Source organism: Brassica rapa, chromosome A09, assembly GCF_000309985.2.
Source record: "Brassica rapa cultivar Chiifu-401-42 chromosome A09, CAAS_Brap_v3.01, whole genome shotgun sequence".
Classification (NCBI taxonomy): Eukaryota; Viridiplantae; Streptophyta; class Magnoliopsida; order Brassicales; family Brassicaceae; genus Brassica; species Brassica rapa.
In genome coordinates this window covers 43,075,871-43,101,172 of record NC_024803.2, presented here as the reverse complement: position 1 = coordinate 43,101,172, position 25,302 = coordinate 43,075,871, and the positions used below count along the sequence as shown (strand labels likewise).

General features: G+C 35.4%; 4 protein-coding genes and 1 non-coding gene across 5 annotated transcripts; 1 reads left to right on the top strand and 4 right to left on the bottom strand.

Moving 5' to 3' along the window:
- Window positions 1-1,994: 1,994 nt before the first annotated feature.
- On the top strand, window positions 1,995-9,724 carry LOC103843300 (phospholipid-transporting ATPase 3). Its single transcript, XM_009120006.3, has 26 exons — window positions 1,995-2,540; window positions 2,677-2,742; window positions 3,032-3,093; window positions 3,394-3,475; window positions 3,658-3,768; window positions 3,995-4,072; window positions 4,165-4,261; window positions 4,418-4,524; window positions 4,645-4,710; window positions 4,870-4,991; window positions 5,064-5,139; window positions 5,217-5,294; window positions 5,388-5,504; window positions 5,600-5,749; window positions 5,838-5,942; window positions 6,499-6,641; window positions 6,801-6,902; window positions 6,987-7,050; window positions 7,133-7,511; window positions 7,599-7,678; window positions 7,763-8,002; window positions 8,087-8,308; window positions 8,392-8,559; window positions 8,632-8,994; window positions 9,063-9,169; window positions 9,241-9,724. The coding sequence occupies exons 1-26, from the start codon at window positions 2,379-2,381 to the stop codon at window positions 9,542-9,544; spliced, it is 3,651 nt and encodes a 1,216-aa protein (XP_009118254.1). The 5' UTR covers window positions 1,995-2,378; the 3' UTR covers window positions 9,545-9,724.
- LOC103843301 (serine/threonine-protein phosphatase PP2A-2 catalytic subunit) lies at window positions 9,704-11,958 on the bottom strand. The gene is made up of 6 exons (XM_009120007.3): window positions 11,536-11,958; window positions 10,764-10,878; window positions 10,580-10,688; window positions 10,421-10,498; window positions 10,124-10,315; window positions 9,704-10,044 (listed from the first exon to the last, which is right to left on the bottom strand). Exons 1-6 carry the CDS (start codon window positions 11,786-11,788, stop codon window positions 9,871-9,873), a joined length of 921 nt encoding a protein of 306 aa, XP_009118255.1. The 5' UTR covers window positions 11,789-11,958; the 3' UTR covers window positions 9,704-9,870.
- A 468-nt stretch (window positions 11,959-12,426) lies between these two features.
- On the bottom strand, window positions 12,427-12,498 carry TRNAP-AGG. Its single transcript has one exon. It is a non-coding gene; the product is annotated as a tRNA-Pro (tRNA).
- Window positions 12,499-13,255: 757 nt separating this feature from the next.
- On the bottom strand, window positions 13,256-17,744 carry LOC103843299 (germin-like protein subfamily 1 member 1). The gene is given in 2 exon segments (XM_033279600.1): window positions 13,256-13,700; window positions 13,703-17,744. Coding segments are annotated over 2 exon segments (657 nt in total). The 5' UTR covers window positions 14,109-17,744; the 3' UTR covers window positions 13,256-13,449.
- Window positions 17,745-17,991: 247 nt separating this feature from the next.
- On the bottom strand, window positions 17,992-19,497 carry LOC103847729 (two-component response regulator ARR4). The gene is made up of 5 exons (XM_009124813.3): window positions 19,239-19,497; window positions 19,069-19,145; window positions 18,872-18,949; window positions 18,680-18,750; window positions 17,992-18,587 (listed from the first exon to the last, which is right to left on the bottom strand). Exons 1-5 carry the CDS (start codon window positions 19,411-19,413, stop codon window positions 18,203-18,205), a joined length of 786 nt encoding a protein of 261 aa, XP_009123061.1. The 5' UTR covers window positions 19,414-19,497; the 3' UTR covers window positions 17,992-18,202.
- Window positions 19,498-25,302: the final 5,805 nt, after the last annotated feature.

The following is a 25,302-nucleotide window of genomic DNA, read 5'->3' as shown; positions in this document are numbered from 1 at the left end:
CCATCTGAATACTAATAGTTAAAGGAGATATAAATATAAATTATTGATAATGATGTTTGCTGCAAATTTTGCTGACTGAATGTAGTACATAACAAAAGTTAACGTGGCAAAACGTATGTAGCAATATCACTAAGTTCTTTGTAGTGAGAGTTCTGGTTTTCCTTTGTTGTATGTTGCTTCGTAACATTTTAAACGTTCGATATGCATTAAAGAACGTTCTACCCCAGCTCATCGTCCTTCCTTCAGCAATCACTGCGTTTTGACTGTAAATTGAGTTGATGAATCCAACGTTCGAAACTTACGAACGCAATGATTGTATATAACTAGCTACTTCTAGTTGTATATAATTGAGCAAAGCAGCTTAACTAGATTAAAAAGAAAAAAAATGGGTTTAATACTTATAAGAGAAAATATGGAGCGTTAAAGTAAAGAAGTGGAAACATAACAACTTTCCCAACAAGAGCCACCAATTTCACCAACTTCACTATCTAAACTACTAGACCTAGGTTACAAGCTGTTCGTTTATTTTTGACTAACGCGTATTCATTTTAGAAATCAAATTTCAACGTTTTTGGTTCATTTTCAATAAAAATTGAGGGACATGTGTATTACATTTTCAATCTCCATGAAAATGTAAAGATAAAAAATTACTTTTTGTGTACGTCTAATTCACAGCGTGTGAAAAGTAGAAAACTCATGTTCTTGTCGTTTATATGACCGAGTCCTCACAAAACTAACTCTCTCCAAGCTTTACTGATTGATATATATGCACATATGTGGTCAATAATTTCCACGCAGCCAATAGAGGACTTAAAAGCTAATTCAATCTCTTATAAAAATATTGGACCAAACTCAACGTCTGATAAACATATACAAGTTGTAACATTAGTTTAAATGCAAGAACTCTACATAGCAAAAAAGTTATCCCGAAAATACATGGAGGCTCTTCTCTGAAAAGACTTAATCTTTCTACTTTTAACTCGTTTGTATCAAAATAGTTTTTTTTCCAAAAAAAAAAATTATTTTGATGGAAACGAGCAAAAAGCATCTGATGAGATCAAAAGAAAGACATAAGATTATAAGTGGAATAAGAAGAAGAAGATAACTGTGTAGCGAAATACACAAATCCATAGATAATATAAACATCTTTCTTCTTCATATCTCGCACTTCTCCGATCATTCACCGAAGCTGCGATCTGAGTTCAGACAACTTGAGAAAACTCTCATTTGTGTAAGAGAAAATTAGGTCGTACAATTTGGTGCATAATCAGTCAAGTATACCGACTTCTAAAGTGTTCTACGGTATTGACAAAGAGCTAAGAAACATCATTTCTGCGAGGAGAGTTCGAAAGAGCTACAAGGTCCTCATGGTGATGTGGTTGAGATAGTTTCTAGTAGGGTATAATTTTCAGTGCTCCATCTTGTTTTTTGTTATTTTTTGTCAAGATGGTTCAAAAACTAAGATCATCTCTTGTAAAATCTTTTATTCATCTATATGATATTTACAGTTTAGCAAAAAAAAGAAAATTAGGTCGTACGAATTCTCAAACCTAATAACACATACTTGTCAGAGAAGTTACTTTGTTATATATGGGCCTAATCCAAAATGGGCTATTAATACTATAATATTGATGTTGCTCCTTTTTTTTTATCAACAATATTGATGTTGCTCCATGATTGTGATTTCTGAGTATGATCGAACAATTATCTTCTTTTTATAATGATAAAACTGTATAGATTACCCATCATTATAAAGGGAGGTCGACTTACTCTGATCCTGACTCTGTGAGGATAATTTCCTCTGCTGCTTTGTCTCAGAACATGTTGATAATATTTTTTGAGCTTTCACATGCGTTCTATGTTATGTTGTAATCTTTGTAACATGAAGGGTTGGTTGATACAAATCTTTTTCAAGTGGTCTGGATTGAGATACATATCTCCATCTGCCCATCTCGTATACGATTCCATACGCCCATACATCTATTTTATTAAAAACGGACTCAAAATGTTATAGGTCGATAAGGAAAGAAATCAAAGATAGAGAGAATAATAACCACAGAAAAAGATTTTAAAAATAAAAATCTCTTATACGATTCTTAACATGTATTAAAATAAAAATCTCTTATACGATTGGGTGATTTCGAAAACATTAATAACAAGATGTGATGTGCTGATCTATTTATGTATTTATTTTTATTAGATGAGAGAATAATAACCACAGAAAAGTAAAAAAAAAAAAGCATAATAAAGAGAAAAAGGGAAAATAAAAGAAAAGAAAAAAAGAGAGATGGTCCTCTCAGTTTCTACCGGATCTTGCGCTCTGAGGGTAAAAAAATTGGAGGGAAATTAGCGAAAGCTGAAGGTTCGATTGAATCGGAATGGCTAGCTCCGGAGGTGGATTAAGCGTTGAGTCGTCGTCACCGTCTCTCCTTCGTGCACCCTCTAGAACCGTCACGCTTGGACGTATACAGCCTCAGGCTCCAACTTACCGTACCGTCTTCTGCAATGATCGTGATGCTAATCTCCCCGTCCGTTTCAAGGTAACGACGCCGTTTTTAAAGCTTCTAGCTTTTTTCTATGTTATCTCACAGATATATGTGCATTTGAGTTTTGAAAATTTGTTTTTTTTATTGTGTTTCAGTCAATTTATGATTTTGCTTTTAACGAATGTGGCAGGGTAATTCAATTTCTACAACGAAGTATAATGTTTTCACCTTTCTCCCCAAAGGTCTCTTTGAGCAAGTAAGTGTTTTTTTTTCTCTCTTTTGTTGTTTTTTTTCTTTTGTTAATTGACTTAAGATTAGATTAATGATTTTTTAATTAAAAAATGATTAAGTTAGTGTCCTGGCTTTCAAACTACGGACTCCTTGTAAAGGAGCCTATTGACTTTGACTATGTTTGTGATATATTTTGATGCGCCATTAGGTTTTGAGGAGAATTAAAAAATTAGATACTTGGATCATTAAATTGCATTTCTTTCTGGTCTTTGACGTTTCTTGGCTGATGTGAGAAGTAACTTGCTTTCTGACAGTTTAGGCGCATAGCGAATATCTACTTTCTTGGAATCTCATGTCTGTCAATGACACCAATAAGGTATATGTTAAACTCCATCAAAGTTGGCTCATTTTTGGTACGGACTTGTGCTTGTTTGATTATCTGGTAACACTTGGCCATAAAGCAACCAAAACATGTGTTTGAATTCCCATGAGGTTTATGTGGATAAAGTCATTTTTTGCCGGTTTTATGAATTTGTTACTGTGCCACTTTTATGTTCTAGCTGATCATTAGGCATGCCTTAACAAGTTTGCTATCGTGTTTATCATCATTTTCTCTATTTCGTGCAATCAGTAAAGTACAAATGTAACTAGATAAACTGTTTTTTTTTTCCTGCAGCCCTGTAAATCCAATTACTAATGTGGCTCCTCTGTCGATGGTGCTCCTCGTCTCTCTCATTAAAGAGGCTTTTGAAGACTGGGTGAGGGCCTACCTGACTTCTAATTCTGCTTGTTTTAACACTATAGAAATATATTATTCCTCAGTGTGATGAAATAGAGTTCTTGTTAATATACGTATTGGGTTTTAGTTAGTGAATGCATAAGAGTTTCAGGACCCATTGCTTTTCAACATCTAAATCCTTCTGCAAATAATCTGTTGCAGAAACGCTTTCAAAATGATATGTCCATAAATAACAGTACAGTGGAGGTTCTGCAAGATCAACAATGGGTGCTTATTCCCTGGCGGAAGGTGCAGGTCGGAGATATTATCAAGGTATTTTTTCTAACAGAGGTCATGAGTTACTATGTTATTGAACAAGGTTGTACTGAAAACTCTAGAAATTATTAATACACTTGTTTATTTGATTATTATCCGAATTATAGTTATCTCAGTAGATCTCAGTTAACTCGGTGGCGTTGGTGGAGGGATTCAGAACTTGTAACTATCTTTAAACTTCAAATCTATAATCTTGGTAAATATTCTTTGTTGATATTTGCAGATAAATAAAGATGGATTTTTTCCAGCTGATATTCTTTTCCTGTCCAGCACAAATCCTGATGGTATCTGCTATGTAGAGGTGCTTGACTACTTTTTCTATGTCTATTGATTTTTATCTGTTAATATACATTTTTAATCGAGTCTTTCTGTGCGTACCTTTTGTAAGTACAGACTGCAAATTTAGATGGGGAAACAAATTTAAAAATTAGAAAGGCCCTTGAAAGGACATGGGATTACTTGACATCAGAGAAAGCTTCTGAATTTAAAGGTTAGCCTTTTGGAGATGATTATTATCTTGCGGAGATTTCCTTAGCTGAATCTGTGCTTATCGCCTTTCATCCATTTTATCTAAGGCCATTGTTTGTTAGCGTAATAGCGTTCTATTTATCAATTTTATCCAATGTTTCTCTCTTTTACTATGCAGGTGAAATTCAGTGCGAGCAGCCAAATAATTCCCTGTACACTTTCACTGGGAATCTTATAGTAGAAAAGCAGACTTTACCTCTCTCTCCGGACCAGCTTTTATTGCGTGTATGATCGACTGTTTCTACTTTTAGCTGTGTGTTCCTTGTCTGCCTTACAGGATTTCATTATGTGAGACCTTATATTTTTTTTTGGGTTTATGTAATTCTTCTGAATTCCAATTTTCAGGGATGCAGTCTTAGGAACACAGAATACATTGTTGGGGCTGTGATTTTCACTGGTCATGAGACTAAGGTAAGCTGCCGTGAAGCTTGTTTGATAAAACTAGTTTTGAGAAATTTATTGGTATGCAAGCATTCAGGATTGTCCTCTTAGTGACATTCTCATGTTTCTCCATGTATTTTTTCTATGTATATAATCTGATCTACATGGTGGTGAATGCAATGCATGCAGGTGATGATGAATGCCATGAATATTCCCTCCAAAAGAAGTACACTGGAAAAGAAACTCGACAAACTCATTATTACTATCTTTTGTGTTCTTTTCATGATGTGCCTCATTGGAGCTACTGGCTGGTATAGCTCCTAACCAATCTTGTGGTTTATCGAAAACTATGTTGATTTATAATAATCTATTAAATTTTGCAGTGCAATTGTGACGGATCGTGACCATGAATATTTGGGTCTGCATAAACTAGATTGGGAATACCGTAACCGAATGACGGTAATAATCTTGCATAATTGAGTTGGTTTTCTTTAGAATATAGATTGCTGGTGCTTATAGTAACTTTGGTGCCACAGATAGCATTCTTCACCTTTTTCACTCTGATCACTCTTTTCTCTACGATTATACCGATCTCCTTATATGTTTCCATCGAGGTAGGTCTTTCCAAAAATGTTCTTTTAATTTCAGTTGTTTGCGGTATAAACATTTTGAATGCTTCCTTTTTTTCCTCTGCAAATGGAACACAGATGATCAAGTTTATTCAGTCAACTCAGTTTATCAACCGAGACCTTCACATGTATCATGCTGAGACAGATACTCCTGCCTCCGCCAGGACTTCGAATCTAAACGAGGAGCTTGGACAGGTAAGCTACTAATCCACTCACCAATTGCCATATGTTTGATATCAACGGTTTTGTTGAAAGAGTTGCGTGTACTATTTATTATTGGCATCTTCCAGGTTGAATACATCTTTTCTGATAAAACCGGAACTCTGACAAGAAACTTGATGGAGTTTTTTAAATGTTCAATTGGAGGAATAAGTTATGGATGTGGCATTACTGAGATAGAAAGAGGAATTGCTCAGCGTGATGGCTTAAAGATTCAAGAGGTATAATTTCTCCTCGTGTGAGGATGTTGTGTTGTGTCACGCATAGTGGAGCATTTGATCCTATTGTCTTACGCCATGATTTTCTCAGGAACAAAGGTCGGCTAATGCTATAAGAGAAAAGGGATTTAACTTCGATGATCCAAGGCTTATGCGAGGAGGTTGGAGAAACGAACCCAATCCCGACCTTTGCAAGGTGTCTTTCATTTCCTTTAGATTTTACTCGCAATCTGTTCAAGAATCGTAATACCTAGTGATGTGTTATTTGACTAGTTTAGAAATAAGTTTTCTGTTTTCCATGTGTGAAGCTTGAAAGAGAATTGAGATATCCGCTTTTTATGATATCATCTAGGTGTTATTTCCTTTTTAAATGTTTTATAATTTCACTAACGTCTATGCGTACGTTCTGGTAATGCTATGGAAATTATATTTAGTCTTGAGTTCCCTTCTCCTGTGACCAGAGTCCAGGACAATGGATGATATCCCTTTTGATAGTTTTTTCATTGATTCGGAGTTTAATTTATTAAATCTTCTCATAAAACGTTTCTTTAAGTCGGTATTTTGGCTTTGACCAATACTTGAGCTTAGGCCTCTGTTCTTGGAGCCTTGACTTTGAAAAGTCTACATAATATCCTTAAGAAAACACTTCGATTTACATAATTTAGTTTACCTTGGGGCTTCATATTTCTTCTCTCTGTTATTGAACATGCGCATGACTCTAACTTAAATGTTTTGTATTATCATCTCTGTAGGAATTTTTCAGATGCCTGGCTATATGCCATACAGTCCTCCCTGAAGGTGATGAGTCCCCGGAGAAGATCTTTTATCAAGCTGCATCTCCAGATGAAGCTGCTCTAGTTACAGCCGCTAAGAATTTTGGATTCTTCTTTTACAGGTTATTCTCATTTACAATACACAAGTTGAAGATTCAAGCAATCTGACAAGAACATTTTAATTAGTTAGCTATTTATATATTGCTTCCACTCTGGGCTGAGGTGCTTTTTTTTCTCAATTCTCTGTGATTTTCTTCGTGACAACTTTCATTTATTTTCAGGCGTACTCCAACTACGGTGTATGTTCGCGAGTCTCATACGGAGGAGATGGGAAAGATCCAAGATATGTCTTATGATATTCTTAATGTTCTCGAGTTCAACAGGTGTATAAGGCTTTCAGAGAGTTAGTTTGTTATCTCTTTTCCATGTTAAGCATACTAATGAAACATTACACCATGCATTAACAGCACAAGGAAGCGCCAGTCTGTTGTGTGTCGTTTTTCAGATGGGAGACTCGTACTCTACTGTAAGGTAAACGGTTTTCTAGGTAGTTGGATGACTCTGTGTTCTTTGATAATCAAATTTGACCATTGCTTGGTTATAATGTCTACAGGGTGCAGATACTGTAATCTTCGAGAGATTGGCTGACGCTATGGATGATGTTAGAAAAGTAACAAGGGAGCACTTGGAACACTTTGGATCGTCTGGGCTTCGTACCCTGTGCCTGGCGTATAAAGATTTAAATCCTGAAGCCTATGATAGTTGGAATGAAAAATTCGTCCAGGCCAAGTCTGCTTTACGAGATCGTGAGAAGAAATTAGATGAGGTTGCTGAACTCATTGAGAAGGATCTTATCTTGATTGGATCAACTGCAATAGAAGACAAGCTTCAGGAAGGGGTCCCTAACTGCATAGAGACCTTATCAAGAGCTGGGATTAAGATCTGGGTGCTAACAGGAGACAAGATGGAAACTGCAATTAATATTGCATACGGTAAGTGTTGGAAACTCTTTCTTTTGCCACTTCTTTTTCCTTCTTCCATATTAAACTTTATGCTCCTTGATTCTTCTAATGTTTCAGCTTGCAACTTGATCAACAATGATATGAAACAGTTCATTATCAGTTCTGAAACTGATGCAATCAGGGAAGCTGAAGAAAGGGTAAGTCATACAGATGCCCTTTACATTTGTTTGTATGATTATCATTCACTACAGTCCTAATGGTTGAAGTATATCTAACTCTAGGGAGACCAAGTTGAAATTGCGCGTGTTATTAAGGAAGAAGTACAGAAAGAGCTGAAGAAGAGCCTTGAAGAAGCTCAACAGTATCTGAATACTGTAACTGGACCAAAGCTGGCTCTCGTTATCGACGGGAAGTGTTTGATGTATGCATTAGACCCGACTTTGCGTATTACTCTGCTCAGCTTGAGCTTGAACTGTACTTCAGTCGTCTGCTGTCGTGTTTCTCCATTACAGAAAGCGCAGGTAATTTTAGATTATTTGTTTTTGATTAATCTTTAAATGGCCGACTTTGATTCTTAATCACTGACACACTAATTTGAATTTTAGGTTACAAGCTTGGTGAGAAAAGGGGCGAAAAAGATAACACTTAGCATCGGTGATGGAGCTAACGATGTTAGCATGATTCAAGCAGCTCATGTTGGTGTAGGAATAAGTGGGATGGAAGGAATGCAAGCTGTGATGGCTAGTGATTTCGCCATCGCTCAGTTTAGATTTCTTACGGATTTGCTTCTTGTCCATGGACGGTGGTCATATCTTAGAATCTGCAAGGTTGGTTTCTCTCTCTCTCTCTCAACCTCAAACTTATTTTTACAATATTTTGATGTTACAATAATGGTGTTTTGTTTTGGCAGGTTGTCATGTATTTCTTTTACAAAAATCTTACCTTCACTTTGACTCAGTTTTGGTTCACATTTAGAACTGGATTTTCTGGTCAAAGGTTCTATGATGATTGGTTCCAGTCATTATACAACGTTTTCTTCACAGCTCTTCCTGTGATTGTTCTTGGGCTGTTTGAGAAGGTAACAACGTTTTCTTTACAGCTCTTTATATTTTGGATCGATTATTCAGAACTTGACTTGTGCGTTTGCTAGGATGTGAGTGCATCCCTTTCAAAGAGATACCCTGAGCTGTACAGAGAAGGCATACGCAATTCCTTTTTCAAGTGGAGAGTTGTGGCGGTTTGGGCTTCTTCTGCTGTGTATCAATCTTTGGTATGCTATCTCTTCGTAACTGCCTCAGCTTTTGACGGCAAAAATTCATCAGGCAAAATGTTCGGTCTCTGGGACGTGAGCACAATGGTCTTCACCTGTCTGGTCATAGCCGTGAACCTGCGGATTCTTTTGATGAGCAACTCGATTACCAGATGGCATCATATCACAGTTCTTGGAAGCATTTTGGCATGGCTCGTTTTCGCTTTTGTCTACTGTGGGATCATGACGCCACGTGATAGAAACGTAAGCTTCACTTCACTCCCTTGGTATTTTACATCTTCTGGCATCTCATTTTTTTTATTCTTTTGCAGGAGAATGTCTACTTTGTTATATATGTTCTTATGAGTACATTTTACTTCTACTTCACATTGCTGCTTGTTCCTGTTGTTGCTCTTCTGGCAGACTTCATCTACCAAGGGTAAGTAAAACTTGGATCTAACACTTGTATCTCAAATGATTTACTGATTTGAGAAATTTGGGAATATGCAGGGTGGAGAGGTGGTTCTTCACATATGATTATCAGATAGTTCAAGAGATTCACAGGCACGAGCCGGATAGTAACAATGCGGATCAGCTGGAGATAAAGAACGAGCTCTCACCAGAGGAGGCGAGAAGCCATGCGATATCCCAACTACCTAGGGAATTATCAAAGCACACTGGTTTTGCCTTTGATTCACCTGGTTATGAGTCGTTCTTTGCGTCTCAGCTGGGTATATACGCGCCACAGAAGGCTTGGGACGTGGCTAGGAGAGCTAGCATGAGGTCACGACCCAAAGCACCAAAGAAGAAATGAAAGAAGGAAACCAAAAAAATGGATATATGAGCTGTGTTATATATTTAGGCTGACACTTTTTTCAGTTCACAATATTAGATGGTATTAAAATATAAATAGAAACCTCTGCTTAGGCGTTTTTGTTTGTAATTATGAACACAACAATTTTTATTTGGTTAATAGCAAAGCTATATTTATTAACGAATCTTAAATGAAAGTGGTGACCTGATTCCACTATGTACTATGTAAATGAAGAGACACTAGAATGATTATTCATAAGCAAGATAAAACAGATTTTTTAAAAATTATAAATGGTTGGGAACAAAAGAAAAAAAAATGCAAATAAATCACAAAAAATAATCAGGGGTCTTGCGGGTAGTATCTGGTTCGACTTGACGAGGAGCTGGATCGAACTGGAGGAAGTTCTGGTCCATGTTCTCTCCTATCTCTAGAATAGCTGCCATGTTTCCACACCGGTAGCAATAGTTTGGTGCACTAAACACCGTCACAACATTTTTGTCCTGTTACAGAAGAGAGTTCAATGATTCAATCCACAGTTATGAAAAAGAGAGGCGGGCCAATTGAGATGAACATACAGACCTGACACCAGTTAAAACCTTCCATGACAAGCTGATGAGCTCTTGATATGAGACTGAGTCCATTGTTGTGATTAAACTGAGTTGCGATGTCTTGTCCAAATGTATAACCAGCACCTCGTGGAGATATACCCCACCCACATCGATCGTCAGGGTCAGACCATAGTAAATCACACATTGGTCCTTCGTGTGGAACCTACAGATCATCACACCATGCATAAGAGTCAAAGAGATGACCAATAAGATGTTCTTTTGCTCTTTCAGAAAATAACTCTTCTAATCAGAAAAGAGAAGGTAATACCTCCTGTATACGATCCAAGCTTCTGATGTTATCAAGGGTATCCAGAGAAGGTGATAGCCCTCCATGCAAGCAGAAAACCTGTAATTGATTTTAAAAAAGTGATTAAGTCAAAAGTAAAAAATATGTCACAAACATCAAAGTGGAGAGAAGAGCTCAAACCTGACTCTCTATGAGAGCAGTAAGAGGAAGAAAATCGAAAAGGTCCGTGAAAAACTTCCAGACATTTGCGTTTCCATACTTCCTCAAGCATTCATCATAGAAACCATACCTGAAACAGACAAGTAAAGTAAGGATCACACAGGGTAATGCTTTTTAGCATTAGTCAGAAGTAACAGAAGCTTACACTTGAGTAATCTGACGACTCTCGTGATTCCCTCGCAAGATTGTAATCCTATCTCTGTATCGCACTTTCAAGGCCACCAATAGAGAAACTGTTTCTACTGAATAGTAGCCACGGTCTGCAAATAAAAAAAACTGATTTGTTAAAAACCAAATGATAAATACACAGCACAATAATAATAACCAAACCTACTCACCACAAGCAATAGTGCAAGCAAGCAAGCAATTGAATGGTAAGACAAAAGATAACCACTAAAAAGGCTATTATGGGAAAAAAAAATCAAATATCATTGTGATGAAATGAATATCAAATAGAATCCACAATCTGTTCTTCAACTCCCTCTAACTCCCCTAAACTGTTTAAAAAATGTTCTTTCCCATTACACAACACACAAAGCAACTCACTTTAGACATTAAAAGATGCAAACTTTACATAAGATTCACAAACAAGAATCCGTAATCTGTACCTCAACTCCTTCTAAAGAGACCAAAATGACAAAAACATGTTCATTCCCATTACACAACACACAAAGCAACTCACTTTAAACATTTAAAGATGCTAACTTTACGTAAGATTCACCGCTAATCTGTACTTCAATTCTCTCTAACGACACCAAACAGAATAAAAAGAATGTTCATTCCCATTACACAACACAACACACAAAGCAACTCACTTTAGAGTCTTCAGACATTAAAAGATACTAACTTTATGCAATTCACCTACCAAAAACAATAGATCTAAAAAGTAAATGAAAGATAGGAGAAAGAAGACAGACCTACATAGTCTCCCATGAAGAGGTAGTTAGTATCCGGAGGATTCCCACCGATTCGAAAGAGCTCGATAAGGTCATAGAACTGTCCGTGGATATCGCCGCAGACGGTGACAGGACACTTCACGGGCTGAACGTTCCACTCCTCGACGAGGATGGCCCTCGCTTGATCGCAGAGCGTCTTCACATCGGCCTCAGATAGCGGTTTACACTCCATCAGCTGGGAGATCTGACGGTCTAGATCTCCGTTCGGCGGCATCGAGAGACCACCACCGATCCTTTAACTTATACGGCGTGTGGTGGATGAAGAGGATGATGAATCGCCAGAGAGATCAAATCTCTGGGTTTTTTGGCCTGAGAGATGGAAAATGGTTTGTTTTTGGAGTTTTGTGACGGAAAGAAAAGAAGAAAATGAAAGAGGAACACTTGTTGCGAGCGAGACGGAACTAAACAGATGTAATAACCCGGTTCAAGTTCCGGTTTAGTTTTAATTTTGATTTTGAGGGAATATATAGAACGTACAAGTTTGGTTTGGTTTGGTTTGGTTTGTTTGATTTGTTGGTTTTAGGTTTGGTGTACTAAGTTGGTGAAAAGAGAACTTGTCAACAAAAAACACAGATAATTGGTCTCTAGTCTACTAAAGTTGCTCCGGTTTATTTTTTATTTTTAATTTTGAGAGCAAAATGTAAAAGTACAATTGTTTGGTTTGGTTTGTTCGATTTGTTGGTTCTAGGTTTGGTCTATTATGTTAGTGAAATGAGAACTTGTCAACGAAAAACAAAGAGGATTGGCTCTGCAAGGCCGTCAAATATCTCATGATTTGGGTTTTTTATGGATAGTGGAAATGGGCCTGGAGAAGCTTGAAGGAAGTTAGAGCTAAAATTAAAATCGAAAAAAGGGGCATTCGGAGAATTGAACTCCGGACCTCTCGCACCCTAAGCGAGAATCATACCACTAGACCAAATGCCCATTGTTGTTCACTAAATCAATGAAAGTAAAAGAACTTCAAGATTGCTCCAGGATTTATTTTGTAACTTTTGTTATATTCATTGGTTATGGTCAATATTAAGATGATAATCTTTGAATCTATATAAAAAACTCATTGGTTGGCTTAGGATTCGTGTGTATAGCAGTGCAATGATTTCTGAGTCTGTATCTGTAACTAAAGCCAAATAGCCATAGACAGAAGTTCAAATTAAAATCCATTTCTCTCTTTTTTCATATTTCCTGATCATTGGGATGGTCTGGATATGCATTGTGTTTGTCTTATTGACTTAAACACTGTTTTAATTCTTGTTACAAGTGTAAGTGTTGACGTTCTTACTGCCTTCGTGGTAAAGGCTCTCTGGCTCTTAGAGATTATGCTAAGGCTTGTTGGTAGAGTGGGATCATCATATGGCTCATGATTAGCTAAGCCACTTTTTTGTGTGTTTGCGTTTGGAGCAGCCAGTTCTGGCCCTTGTGTGCATAGTTTTATTAATAATGTATGGGTCTGTTTAGGGAAGTTGCCAACGTCGAGGAGTCGTAGTTTCTTCCTTCAACAACTTTTTTTTTGAATGATTAAAAGATTATTGATTCAAAATCCGTACATCTCCTATGACAAAGCTCAACCCATGTTAAATCATTTTTATTTAGGAGAGTAGAACACTCCAAACGGAAATCAAACTTATACCATTTAGATTCATATTAGGTGATCCAAGAGTTTTAAACATAATGCTAACGATGATCAACAAATATATCATCTCATGTTTATTAGTCTCTATACGAAGATTATATCATTCCAATTAAATATATATACATGTAGATTTGGTCGTATATATATTTACACATAGTTTAGCAATTAGTTAATAACTTAACCACAATTTCCTCAACAAGATATAAAGTATATTATTGTACCATTGGAGTTTTGAAACACAAACATCAGCCTCCAAGGTTTTTGCGGATACTAGCAACATATCCTTCCTGGTCATTGATATGGTAAAGCCTCTTCAAAACGTCTTGTGGAATCTGAAGTTTTGAATCCAAAGAGACCATAGACACAAACTGTGTCCCAGGATTCTGACTAGTCAGCCCAGAGACAGCTAAAGCCGAGCTCACTGTATCGATGTTATACAGAAAATGTATCAACCCTTTGGGAAACACGAACGTCTCACCCGGATGAAGCTCCTGGTAAAGACCCGACCTGACGTATCCACGAAACCGACCAGAAGCACACCGTCTAGGCAGACCGTCACTTCGGAGGCGCGTGGGTGTACGTGCGGTGGGACTACGCCAGAGGCGCCAAAGTCGATACGGCCCATCGTGAGGCCCATTGTGTTGAGACCCGGGAGATTGGCGGTTGTAGAGAGAGTGACGTTGGTCATAAAGGGGTTGGCCCGAGTATCTCCGGGTTTTGACAATGCGGAGGTTGTGAAGTGGGAGACGGTGACTTTTGTTGGATCTTTGCATAGATTGCCGTTGAGGAAGATGTGTTGGTGAGGTGAAAGAGGAGGAGATACGCAGTAGTCTTGTAGCGGGTCCGGGTCGGAGCTGACCCGACCCATCAGAAGTATGAACGCTAATAGTAAGTTTAGAAGCATAGGATTAGTTCTTATTGTTGGGTTTTACATTTAGAGAGATGAGTTTTAGGGGGTGAGTAAGTGAGTGTATAAATGATAAATTTGAGAAAATGATGTTTAATAACATGCAGTTAAACTATCTTCTTGTTTTTTATATATCTTCTGTTTTTTTAATTGTTTGACATATTATATTTGTTTAGTAGTTTTTTTTGGTCAAAATTATATTTGTTTATTAGTTGTATCCTTGAAGAAGCAAGAAAAGTGTGGTCAATGTCATTTTGGTGAGGCAAGATTTTTGTTTAAGCAAAAGCTATTGGTGAAGTTTTGTTAGCCGTTAAGCAAAGAAAACGAGAACATTCCTCTATCCAATGAATCTTATCATCAACAACCTTGCTATCGTTTTGTCACATCAATCGGATTTTCAATTTGCGTATTCATGTTTCTGTATCAGTTTCTATACAAACTGAATACTAATAACCTCGATTATAATTAAGAAGAAAAAAAACTAGGATTCGTAGCACCAAGTGATTATCTAATGAATATTCCATCCACCTTAATAGAGTTCAATAATGTTAGCAGTTAAATGGAGGTTTTTTTGCTAGCACTTTTATTCAAGATATTAATGAATGTGCTTGTGAGTCAATATTTTAAAAAATAAATAATTTGGTTATTCGTGATTAGCATGCATTTTAAAAAATCTTGCTAATCGAATTATGTGTCAAAATTAGTTTCTCATTATAGTTTGAAAAAGAGTGACACTAATACAAATGCCTTTTCGGTCCATACTAAAAAGACAAAACACAAGAAAATGTTTTGTGACGGTCTTGCAATATTGAACCCGAAAGAAAAACGAGATAACGACAAAACTAGTATTATGGTTCGTCTTCGTCACCCAGTTAATGAAATATTGAAGATCATGAGTTTGAACAATAGCAAATAGCAACGTATAACTTTTTCTTTGAATAGAAACGTAGACGATACTTTTTGGATAGAATGAAAAACGCAGAGGAGATTAGCTAGTTTAACGAGATATGATCTCCTGTGCGGATAAGATTTTAAATTATTTTTTCCTTATAAAAAAATTTCGATAAAACATTGTAAATGTAGCGAAGAATAGCTCAGCCATCTGACAAAAGTAAAATCTACATGTCAAGAGTAAAGCATAAAAACGTGGAAAGACACATGCAGCAGCGATCGGGACACTACAGTAGCCAGAGATGACAAAAGAGAAAAGATACAGATCCATTCCCCACATGAAGGGCCAGCCAAAACGAACCCAATGGTTCTTTTTTTGTTAATTTAGCAATTTTTAAAGAATGCCAAACGTGAGGAGTATCCTTTGGGTATGATTTTGTTGTCGACAATTATTAATGCTTTTGTTGGTATATATACATTGCACCTACAAGTTACAAAAGTGAATTCATCCTTCGAATGTGGTTGGCTCTGTCATTAACAGTACAAAAGAGGTTATAATATGATCCTTCATGTTAAGTTGAAAATAACTTTTACCAAAAAAAAAAAAACTTAACATTTACACCCAAAAATAAAAAACTTTGACCAAAAAAAAGTTGAAAATAATACTTCTATTCGACTGTCAATTTTTCTTGTTGGAGCACTATTTCACACAAATTTTCAAAACATGTTAAAAATAAAACATTATGAATAACTGGTTCGAGTATCTCAAAATAATGGAAACTCTATGCTAAGATATCTTAAATGGACTTTTTCATTTTGAAATATCCATAATTAAATATTATTAGTTTACATACTTACATTTCTACATGTAGTGGGACTCACATGTTGAAGACTCTCCGATGGAAGTCTTCTTAGTAAGTATCCACAATAACTTGGGGGAGGAATAAGGAATACATCTTTGTTCAGTGGTTGATATTTTTGAAAAGAGCTCTCATACACTGTAAATTTGGATTACTAGCTAAAAGAGTCATACGTCAACCTAAGATGTACGGTGCTTTGGCGGGCTTCGTCACCAACACCTTCTATACGTCCACCTGAGTTTGGCATGTGATCCCAATGCTCAATAGATCGAGTAGGGTCCATTAAACAGTACATTTAGATTATTTCCAGTAACCATAGAATTACAAATGGAGTATACATCATCCACGTGAATATCTATTTAGTTACTCAGATCCAAACGGTTCTGTAAAAAACACATTCTACCGTCAAAAAAGCACTGAAGTGAGTGCCAGAGACAGCGGATCTATAAAGACTGTTTATGGAGATATATGCCCTAAAGGAAGGGAACAAGAGTTGCCCAATTCCAGCTTTACTATTTATTTTCTCCATTTTCTAAGAGCAGATTTCTTGCTTGCTCTTTACACGACTACACATGCATGATATCAATGATGCATATCCGCTTCTTTTTTTTTTTCTTTTTTTTCATATCCGCTTCTTTGTAGTATATTAATAGCCCTGTTCTAAAACGCGCCGCCTAAGACCGTAAACTCGCCGGAAAAGCGTTATCCGGCCATAAAGCGTGGCGAATTTCGTCAATTCGGTGAAAAAAATCGGATCTCTGAAAAATCTTAAGTTATTACTCATTTCGGCCTTTAAATCGACAAACATACATATGATTTGTGAAGTTTACATGAAAACAGCAAAAAAAATGAAGAAAATTGATCTATAACTCGTCAAAATAGGGGGGGCCGTCGAGTTTCTAATTGCAGAAAACCTAAAGGTGTAAGGAAGAAGATGACACGTAAATGACGAAATTACCCTTCATTTAACCTAAATATTAAAAATCAAATTGTAATGCTCTCTTTCAGGATTGAACCCGGGTTAATCCCCTAATTAAAAGAAATCCCAACCACTACACTAAGTAAACTTCGATGTAACTCATTACAACTATATACTATATATCCAAAATAAAACGCCGATTAATTTCCGCAAAATCTCCGATTTTTTCATTCGGCACTAGGCGTAAGCCGAGCGTACGCGTAACGCCTAGCGAGTTTCCAAACAGGGATTAATAGTAATATTGACTTACTGTGGTTTGTTTTTTCTTAGTTAAGCTGTATTAAACTTTTCGTAAAAGAATATGCGTGTGTTAATAAATCAATAAGTGACTATTATAGGTTCTATTTCAAGAAAATAATTGATAAACTGTTTAAGCTCTCGAATCTCGACAATATATGTGCGTCGGATTCAAACGTTATTCATTAGTTGTTTGATGTATTTGGAAGAAAAACATGAGCTCTTTGATTCTTGCTATGTTGCATGGAAACTCGGTTGAAGGTCCGTTTCACGTTTCGGAAATGGAATTTTTCGAAAACTCACGGAAATACATTGGAAACTCGTTTTTTAAAAATTTCAGTTTGAAAATATATTGGAAATTTGCGTTTTTATTTTGGAAACGCTAGAACTTTCCAATTGGTTATGACTTGATGTTATGATTTTTATTTTAGTTAAGCTATTTAATATTTAAGTATTGCGTTTTTGTTATTTTTAATTTTTTATATGATTTTAATGTTTAATGATGACTTATTTTATTTTCGTATGATTAAATAGAATGGTTATTTGTATATTTGTATTATAAGGTATATTAAATCTAATAAAAATGAATGCAAATATTAATCAATTATATTATTATATATATGTGTATATATATATATATATTGTTTATAGATGATTTTAGAACGTTTCCAAAGCAAAAAAAAAAACAAAAATCATGTTTCTACTTTTCGATTCAGCGTATATGTTTTTGTTTCCATGCAACCTAGCTAGGATTCTTGCATTTTCATATCTAGCGAAGTTATTTATGATTAGATATTTGCCTCTTAAAACGCATGTTCGAGTTTTATCATAATAAACTTATCTGAATGTATATACAAATTACAATATGAGTAGATAGATAGTACGAAGGGATTTTCTCTTCCTCAATTTAAGCTTAAGAAACCATAACTTTGTTCATTGATAATTAAAATTATTATAAGAAATTAAGCTTTTTAGAACCAGAAAAGCCCACGTGGAGCGAGATTAAAGGACATCTATAATTTGACGGCGTCAAGTCAACGTGCAATTAAAGCGCCGTCGAAGGTAAAAGAAGTTAACGGAGATAAATATTACACGGACGAACTAAAAAACAAACTTTTATTAATCTAATCCAGAGGACTTCTCATCTTCTGCCGTCGAGCCGGCGATTCCTCCGGCGCCGGCGACGATGTCAACACATCATCATCTTCATCGTCTATTGGCGATGAGAGTGGCGAGGAAGATATTTCCAGGGGAGACAACGGCGGAGAAGAGTCCGACGATTCAGGCGAGATAGTCAACGGCAGAGAAGAGTCCGACGAATCAGGCGAAATAGGAAACGGCGACGGCGGAGGAGGAAACGAGGTGTTGACGGGAACAGAATCTTCCGGAAGCTTCCGTTTGTTTGCGTTGGAAAGTTTAACGTCTCCGGTTAAATAGCTTCTCAGGCGCTTCACGTCGGCGAGTTTCACCGGTTTTAGTAAGAAGTCCTCCGCCCCTTCCTCAAGACATCTGCCGAGATCAGTTTAGCGTTTTTTTTTTATCAATCAACAGTTTCTCAAAACCCAACAAAAAAAAGTTTGCAAATTTATTACAAAACCCACCTATCGATTCTGGTTAAGACATTCTCTGACGACATTATTACAACCGGAACTTGTCGGAAACTGGACGATTCCTGTTTCAGTTTAACGGAAAAAACCACATTGGTCCGAAAGGATTCAACAATAAATTGTAAATTATTTTTGGTCAAAAATAAATTGTAATTATAATCTGTAAAATAGTGGGAAAGTTCAGACCTTGATCTTTTTGAGGAGCTCGTAGCCAGTCATTCCAGGCATACAGTAATCGGTGATGATCAGATCAACTTTCAATCTCTGAGAATCAGTAACAAAAAAAATACTAAAATCAAAATTTTATTTTTGCTAAAATTTGTTGCTAAAATCAAATTTTGATCACTAATCATATAAAAATATCTTCAAGTTCCAAGACTTACATCTAGTTCTGCAGATGCTTTCTCGTTGTCTAGTCCTAGAAACTCCAGAGCACGCCATCCGCTATCTACCGCCGTAACTGAAACAGAACCGCCGAATAAATATTTCTATTTTTAGTAACTTTCCGGCGAAAAGATTAAATGAAATTAATTAAAAAAATAGTAAGGCTGACCTTTGCAGGAGGTAATACGAAGCAATCTCTCAATGACAATCCGATCAACGAGGCTGTCATCAACAGCCAGGACATGAACTTCATCTAAATCCAACGGCGGAGATTCCATTCCTCCGATACCGACCCTCATCATCTCTGAACTCCGTAGGCAAGAAACGCCACCGTCTCTGGCCATAGATGAGTAGTAGTAAATGAGAGGAGAAGATCAAAATAGGCACAGAGAGAGAGAGGAACAAGAGCTCACGCCTGTTTTCTTTTCTTTTTCTCCTCCTTCAGACAGTTTTTATATTCCTAAATTTTTTTTCTCACTCTCAAAAATTACAATCAAACTTTTTAGTATGTCTTTTTTTGTTTTATTTTAATTATATTTTTTTTCTCCAGCAATGAAAAATCCAACAAAATCTTTGGTTCACATTCATGTGAAAAATATAATTTTATTTATTTGTGCCGTGCTTTTAGGGTTGAAAATTAAACTTTATTTTGTAAAAATAGTACAACTGAAATTTCTGAAAATCCGGTGGGGGTTCTATGTGAATATGATTGAGAAAAATATTCCTAAATGGAATAAATAATAGAGGAGAAATCCGTACAAATGAATAGAAAAAAAGATCGTGAGATATTGACCAATAATATATGTGAAAACCTGAAAATGGATTAAAATTTAAAAGTAACTGAAGATGAGACGCTGGTTTGATAACCATTACATTCACATAAGCTATTTTAGTAAATCGGTTCAATCACGGTTCTTTTTTTTAACATCTGTTAAGATTGTTCTTACCAGAGTTTTTACTACTTACAGTTAAAAATAAAAACTACGAGGAAGGTGGACAAATAATAATGCATTTGACGTCCACACTAAAATTAGGATCCGCGGGGCCCACGAAAATCTAAAAACCGGGGCCCACTAATATTCGTTCGAACATTTCTTTTTAAGGCATTGGAGTTTTCCTCTTTTTCTCCAAACATAATTTGCTGTTTCACTCTTTTAGACACCACGGCGTATCAAATCTTAGAGATGCTTTTGCTTTGTCTTTCCCACTCAAAAATAAATAAATTATTTACAAAATGTTAATGTTTTTGTTAACAAATCAATATTTATCTGATTTTTTTTTTGTCAACTTAACTTGTTAAAAAGGTTTAGTTCAAAGAGATTTTGGTTTAAAAAATTTTTTTTTACAAGTAGAAAGAAAAATTTCCAATTACGTGTGAAAATTATATATTTTACAATGGATATGCTCATTTTTCTTTTAAAAATAATCTGCGAAAGTTAAGATTGATTTGTGAATTGATTTTCAAAAGATATGGGCCAAGGAATGATAGATCAAATCTTCATGATGTCAACCAGAAATCGAGGGTTGAACAAAAAAATCCAAAATAGTAGCGATCGATGTGTCGCATATACATTCAAAGTTAATTTTTTTTCTAGGAACTTTGTACATCAACCAAAAAAATGAAGACATTGACATTTCCCCATTAAGGTTCCGAATGGTAACAGCGGATTGAGCAGTGTAGCACAAGCGGTTTGATTGCGGTGCGGTTCTGACAGTTATAAAAACGTATAAATATATGGTATATGTAGAAATTTTTGTTACTGTTAACTGCAGTGCGGTGCGGGACAGATGTTACCATTCGAAGCCTAAATTTGTTTTGGTATTCGATTGTGGTTTGGATCAACTTTTAATTCAGTATACTATTGTAAGTATTTGATAAAGAAAAAGAAACTATTGTAATGTTCAAATCTCTTTCTAAGTCTCTTAACTCACTTTTACACTTTAAACGTTAATTAAGAAATTCTTCAAGAGGTTTTGGGATAATGATGCTCTAAGTGACTCTACGAGGCTAGCACTAAAAGTAAGTAACTAATTAGTTGACCAGACTGTACTATACACAAAGTAGTATTGATGATTCCCAAACAATGCTGACATTTTGGGTTTCTCCGTAATTGTTGTATTTTTTGTATTAGCCCACGGAGAATGAACAGTTTATTTGGCAGATCGTAGTAATATAATATTTAAGCCCGAAACTAAAGATTTTAGTACAGCCCAATTTTGTCTGTGTCCGACCCATATATTGTAGGTTTTTACTTCCTGAAATTATTCATTTTGAACGTTTTGAGCAGTTTGCATTAATAAAAACAATTAGTAAATGTTATGTATCCTTATTAGTGCTAAAACTTTTTTATAAACATATAACAAATATTTAGTACCTATTGTTACTAGCTTACTAGGCAATCAATGAATTTGTCCGTGAAGCCCCCCAAACCGCATGATGGAAGTACCAACCTGGATGTGGATAAATTCCACACATTGGCCCTTAACTTAGATATGTTTTTTGTTTACGTGTTTTGCCCCGTCTTACTGTCTACATAATATTAAAATTCCTATAGGCTATACCTAAGAAACAGGCATTACTGCATCAGTAGTAGTTAAAGTTAAACCACTATCCCAAATTATCGGCGATATGTATACATTATATAGAAGAGTCTTTCGGGGATCACACGGCTGGCTGGCTTGGAGATCTGCATCGTGCAATGACAATTATTTACGTGCATGATCTGGGAAATTCCAATAATGCTAATCCTCGATAAGCGTTGTAATATTTTTCAATGTGGATTTTTTTTTTTGACTAAATATTAAAAACAAAAATCGGCAACGAGGCGATTACAAGTTACTCTATATATGCTAGCAAGTAACAATGCAGTGAAATAGAAGATTGAAGTAATAACTGTTTCTTTGAATTTAGTCAATATGTCTCAAAAAAAGAATTTAGTCAATATGTCTCAAAAAAAGAATTTAGTCAATATTAATACCTTGAAGTTAAGAAATTCTGACTTCTTCATTTATAATCATTGTTCGTGTTATCATTTATTGATCCATTAGGTTTATGGTATAGTTTAAAAACCTTTGGTCTTGTCATTCTTGGTGGTCTTCTTTTCTTTTCCTATAAAATATACTGAAATGGTATATAATTAAGGTTCGAGTGCTCGTGGAGTCGTTTAAAAGAGAAGAAATTATTCGACTAATCGGAGAGGCAAACTGCGGGGACAACTATCAGATACTCTAATTATTTTCTTGGACCTACTTAAGAAATGTAAACTAAATCAACTTAGGTCTTGTCGATTTTTTCACTTATATATGCATGTTCTAATTTTCATTTAAACAGAAAAAATAAAACGTAAATAAGTAGAATTCATGAAAATATTGATTAGATATGGATTTGGTATAATGAACGATGTACTGATTACTATTTAAGACTCTGGTATGTCTTATATGGAAATAGAATGTCTTGCAAGTTCTACATGGTAAAGTACTTAGTAGAAACAAATTGAGTAAGTTAGATTATTATTATTTTTTGCTTAGAGAAATTACGTGAATACGTCTTTGTTTTTTTTTTTTATTAGAACACATGCACTATATTAAAAATCGAGATGCATGAAGAATGTCTCAACCAGTTGGCGGAGATAGTGAAGCGCTAAGACCATCTCCAATGTAATTTGCTATTTTCACCTCTAAAATAGGGGAACTCTATAATAGAAGTGAGATATGCTCCAATGTATTCCACTAAAATAGCAATCTCTAAAATATAGAATAAAAAATAGAGGAATGCTATTTCTTCCTCTATAAATAGAGGAAAAAATAGAGATCTCTATTATAGAGGAAGAAATAGAGGTGGGTTGGAGCAATTTCACCTCTAAATGCTATTATAGAGGTGAAAATAGCAATGGGTTGGAGATGCTCTAAGGGGGTCATATGGTCATATGACCCCTATGAAATTAATTTTTTGTTTTATTTTTAGTGTAAATTTGAATGGATTTACTGAAATACTCAGTTAAAATTAGTGTTTGACCTCAGTGAACATGTGTTCAATTTTCCAAAAAATTATTATGACCCCCATAGAATTGATTCCTACCTCCGTTTTTTTTTTTTTTTTTTTAATACGTAGTTCTCTGTACATGTTTTGAAGCACATTTCGTAATCTTTGGCACAATACTTACAAGCTATAGTGCGCTCTCCTTTTATATAACCAATTAATAGAGTTAGCCGGTCGGACACTGGAGTTAAACCTTAGAATCAACATGGTAGAATGGATATTTACGCACCGTATGCTAGCTATTTCTGTGCCGGATCTGGGACAACCTAACGAAATATTGGATTTGGTCTCCAAAACTTTTAGAAGTTTCCTTTATAGATAAAAATCCCCAAATTATGAGAAAAGGAATTATAATTTTTAATTAAAAATATTTATGATTCCCAATATTTCAGATCAGGTATTGGCTCTCAGAAATGGTTTTGTATGATGTTAAGTTGCTCGATAGCAATAGAAAGACATATAATAGTAATTAACAGGTGAGGTGGAAATAGTTCGTAGACATATATCATATATATAAATATAAATATTATTATATCGAATGTTATAAAAACCAACCCACCCACCTAGTAGCCACACTTTAGAAAAAAAAACATAATGGGTTTAAATTATTCCAGATTATTGGATATACATAAGATGATTGTTGACAGCATACTTATTTGGAATTCTTCTTTCATTCGATTGAAATAGTATTACAAGTTTTTATCAAAAAAAAAGTACAAGTTTTTATAAGAAATAAAATAAAAGACCTGATAGAGAGTAGGCTTGGAAATATGAGTTTTCACCTGCGGGGCCCCGCCCGTTTGACCCGCCGCGGGACGGGTGCGGGTCAAACAATTTAGAAAAATCTTTTCGCGGATGCGGATGCAGATTATGAGCATTTTATGCGGGACAGGTGCGGGTTGGTAAATTTTGAAACGCGGATACCCGCCAACCCGCATTTAAAAAAAAAGATTTTTAAATTTTTTTTTGTAAAAATGTACATTTTTTAAAGAAAATATGGGAATTTTTGAAAAATAATAATAATAATATTTTAAAATATTTAAAATTTTAATTATAAACATATTATTTATATTATATTTTACAAAAATTAAATTAAATAAATACTTTTTAAAAATAAAAATATAACCCGCGGGTCCTGCGGGTTACCCGCAAAATTAAGTGGGGCGGGTGCGGGTACAAATTTATTTATTCGCGGATTATGTGGGTCAGATTTTTTGACAAAAAGAAACTTTGTAATCTGCGGGTTGGCGGATCAGCGGAGCGGGTTTGACCCGCAACCCAACCCGAAAGAGCTTTTGAGTGCATGAGACACCAATTGGTCCGCCAATCAAGGATCGTAGGTTGTACGAGTGAACATAGTCACAACACCTAATGTTTCAGTTAGAGCAGTGGGGTCTTAATGGAACAACTGTCCAAACTCCAAACCAAATGCTATTTCATTAGAATTGTTTTTAATAAAAATAAGAGTATTCTCATGACTTGATTCACCTGAAAATAGAATAATCTGTACCCTTTTAATACCATTTTATTTCTGTTTAAAATAATGTCTTCTCATGCTTTATGAAGATTTGCCCAAGATCTTGTTTTGAAGATTAGACTTAGGAATAATTTTTTATTTGTTGTATAGTATAGATGCTTGCATCATTTCCCACTTCTTGTATTCCTTCATTTGGCAACTAGCAATTCTCTCTGATTAATTTAATAATTTAATTAGCATTCATAAAACATGGTCAAGATAGGCTTTTCTTTCTTTTATCACTAGACAAATAAGAATTGGTATAGGCGGAAGACATTGCGATTAGTTACAAAGAAGCTTCATCCATCATTCATCATCAGATGGATTGAAGTTTCTTTGTTATTTAGTTGATGAAAAATTTTAAGCATATACATAACTAAAAAATATCTCATAAATCTATAGACTAACTATTATTATTTAGTTTTGACCCAAAAAACTATTATTTTTTAGTTCAAAACATTGGACGCCAAATCATTTGTACTTTTTAGTGTACATTTTAATTAAAAAAGCTGTCATTTAGGGCATGACTGGTTTTCCCGCTACCACCCGCAAACGCAGCTTTTGCGGTTGGTAGCAGTTGTTGGCGTTTTGCAACAATCGCTCAAACCGTTCCAAACCGTTCCAAACCGCTCCAAATCGCTCTGAACCTCATAAATTCAAAAGCTGGTTCCAGCTAGC

Bases quoted from the DNA above. Each gene is read 5' to 3' on its own strand.
- LOC103847729 (XM_009124813.3), bottom strand. From the start codon at position 19,413: ATGGCCAGAGACGGTGGCGTTTCTTGCCTACGGAGTTCAGAGATGATG. The intron at 18,950-19,068 runs GTAAGTCTTGGA...ACTGATTCTCAG, and splicing joins AAGCATCTGCAGAACTAGAT to AGATTGAAAGTTGATCTGAT. The intron at 18,588-18,679 runs GTGGGTTTTGTA...TGATCTCGGCAG, and splicing joins GTCTTAACCAGAATCGATAG to ATGTCTTGAGGAAGGGGCGG.
- LOC103843301 (XM_009120007.3), bottom strand. From the start codon at position 11,788: ATGCCGCCGAACGGAGATCTAGACCGTCAGATCTCCCAGCTGATGGAG. The intron at 10,499-10,579 runs GTTTGAGCTCTT...AATCAATTACAG, and splicing joins CTGCTCTCATAGAGAGTCAG to GTTTTCTGCTTGCATGGAGG. The intron at 10,316-10,420 runs GTATTACCTTCT...GATGATCTGTAG, and splicing joins GCTTGGATCGTATACAGGAG to GTTCCACACGAAGGACCAAT.
- LOC103843300 (XM_009120006.3), top strand. From the start codon at position 2,379: ATGGCTAGCTCCGGAGGTGGATTAAGCGTTGAGTCGTCGTCACCGTCT. The intron at 6,903-6,986 runs GTGTATAAGGCT...ATGCATTAACAG, and splicing joins AATGTTCTCGAGTTCAACAG to CACAAGGAAGCGCCAGTCTG. The intron at 8,995-9,062 runs GTAAGCTTCACT...ATTCTTTTGCAG, and splicing joins TGACGCCACGTGATAGAAAC to GAGAATGTCTACTTTGTTAT.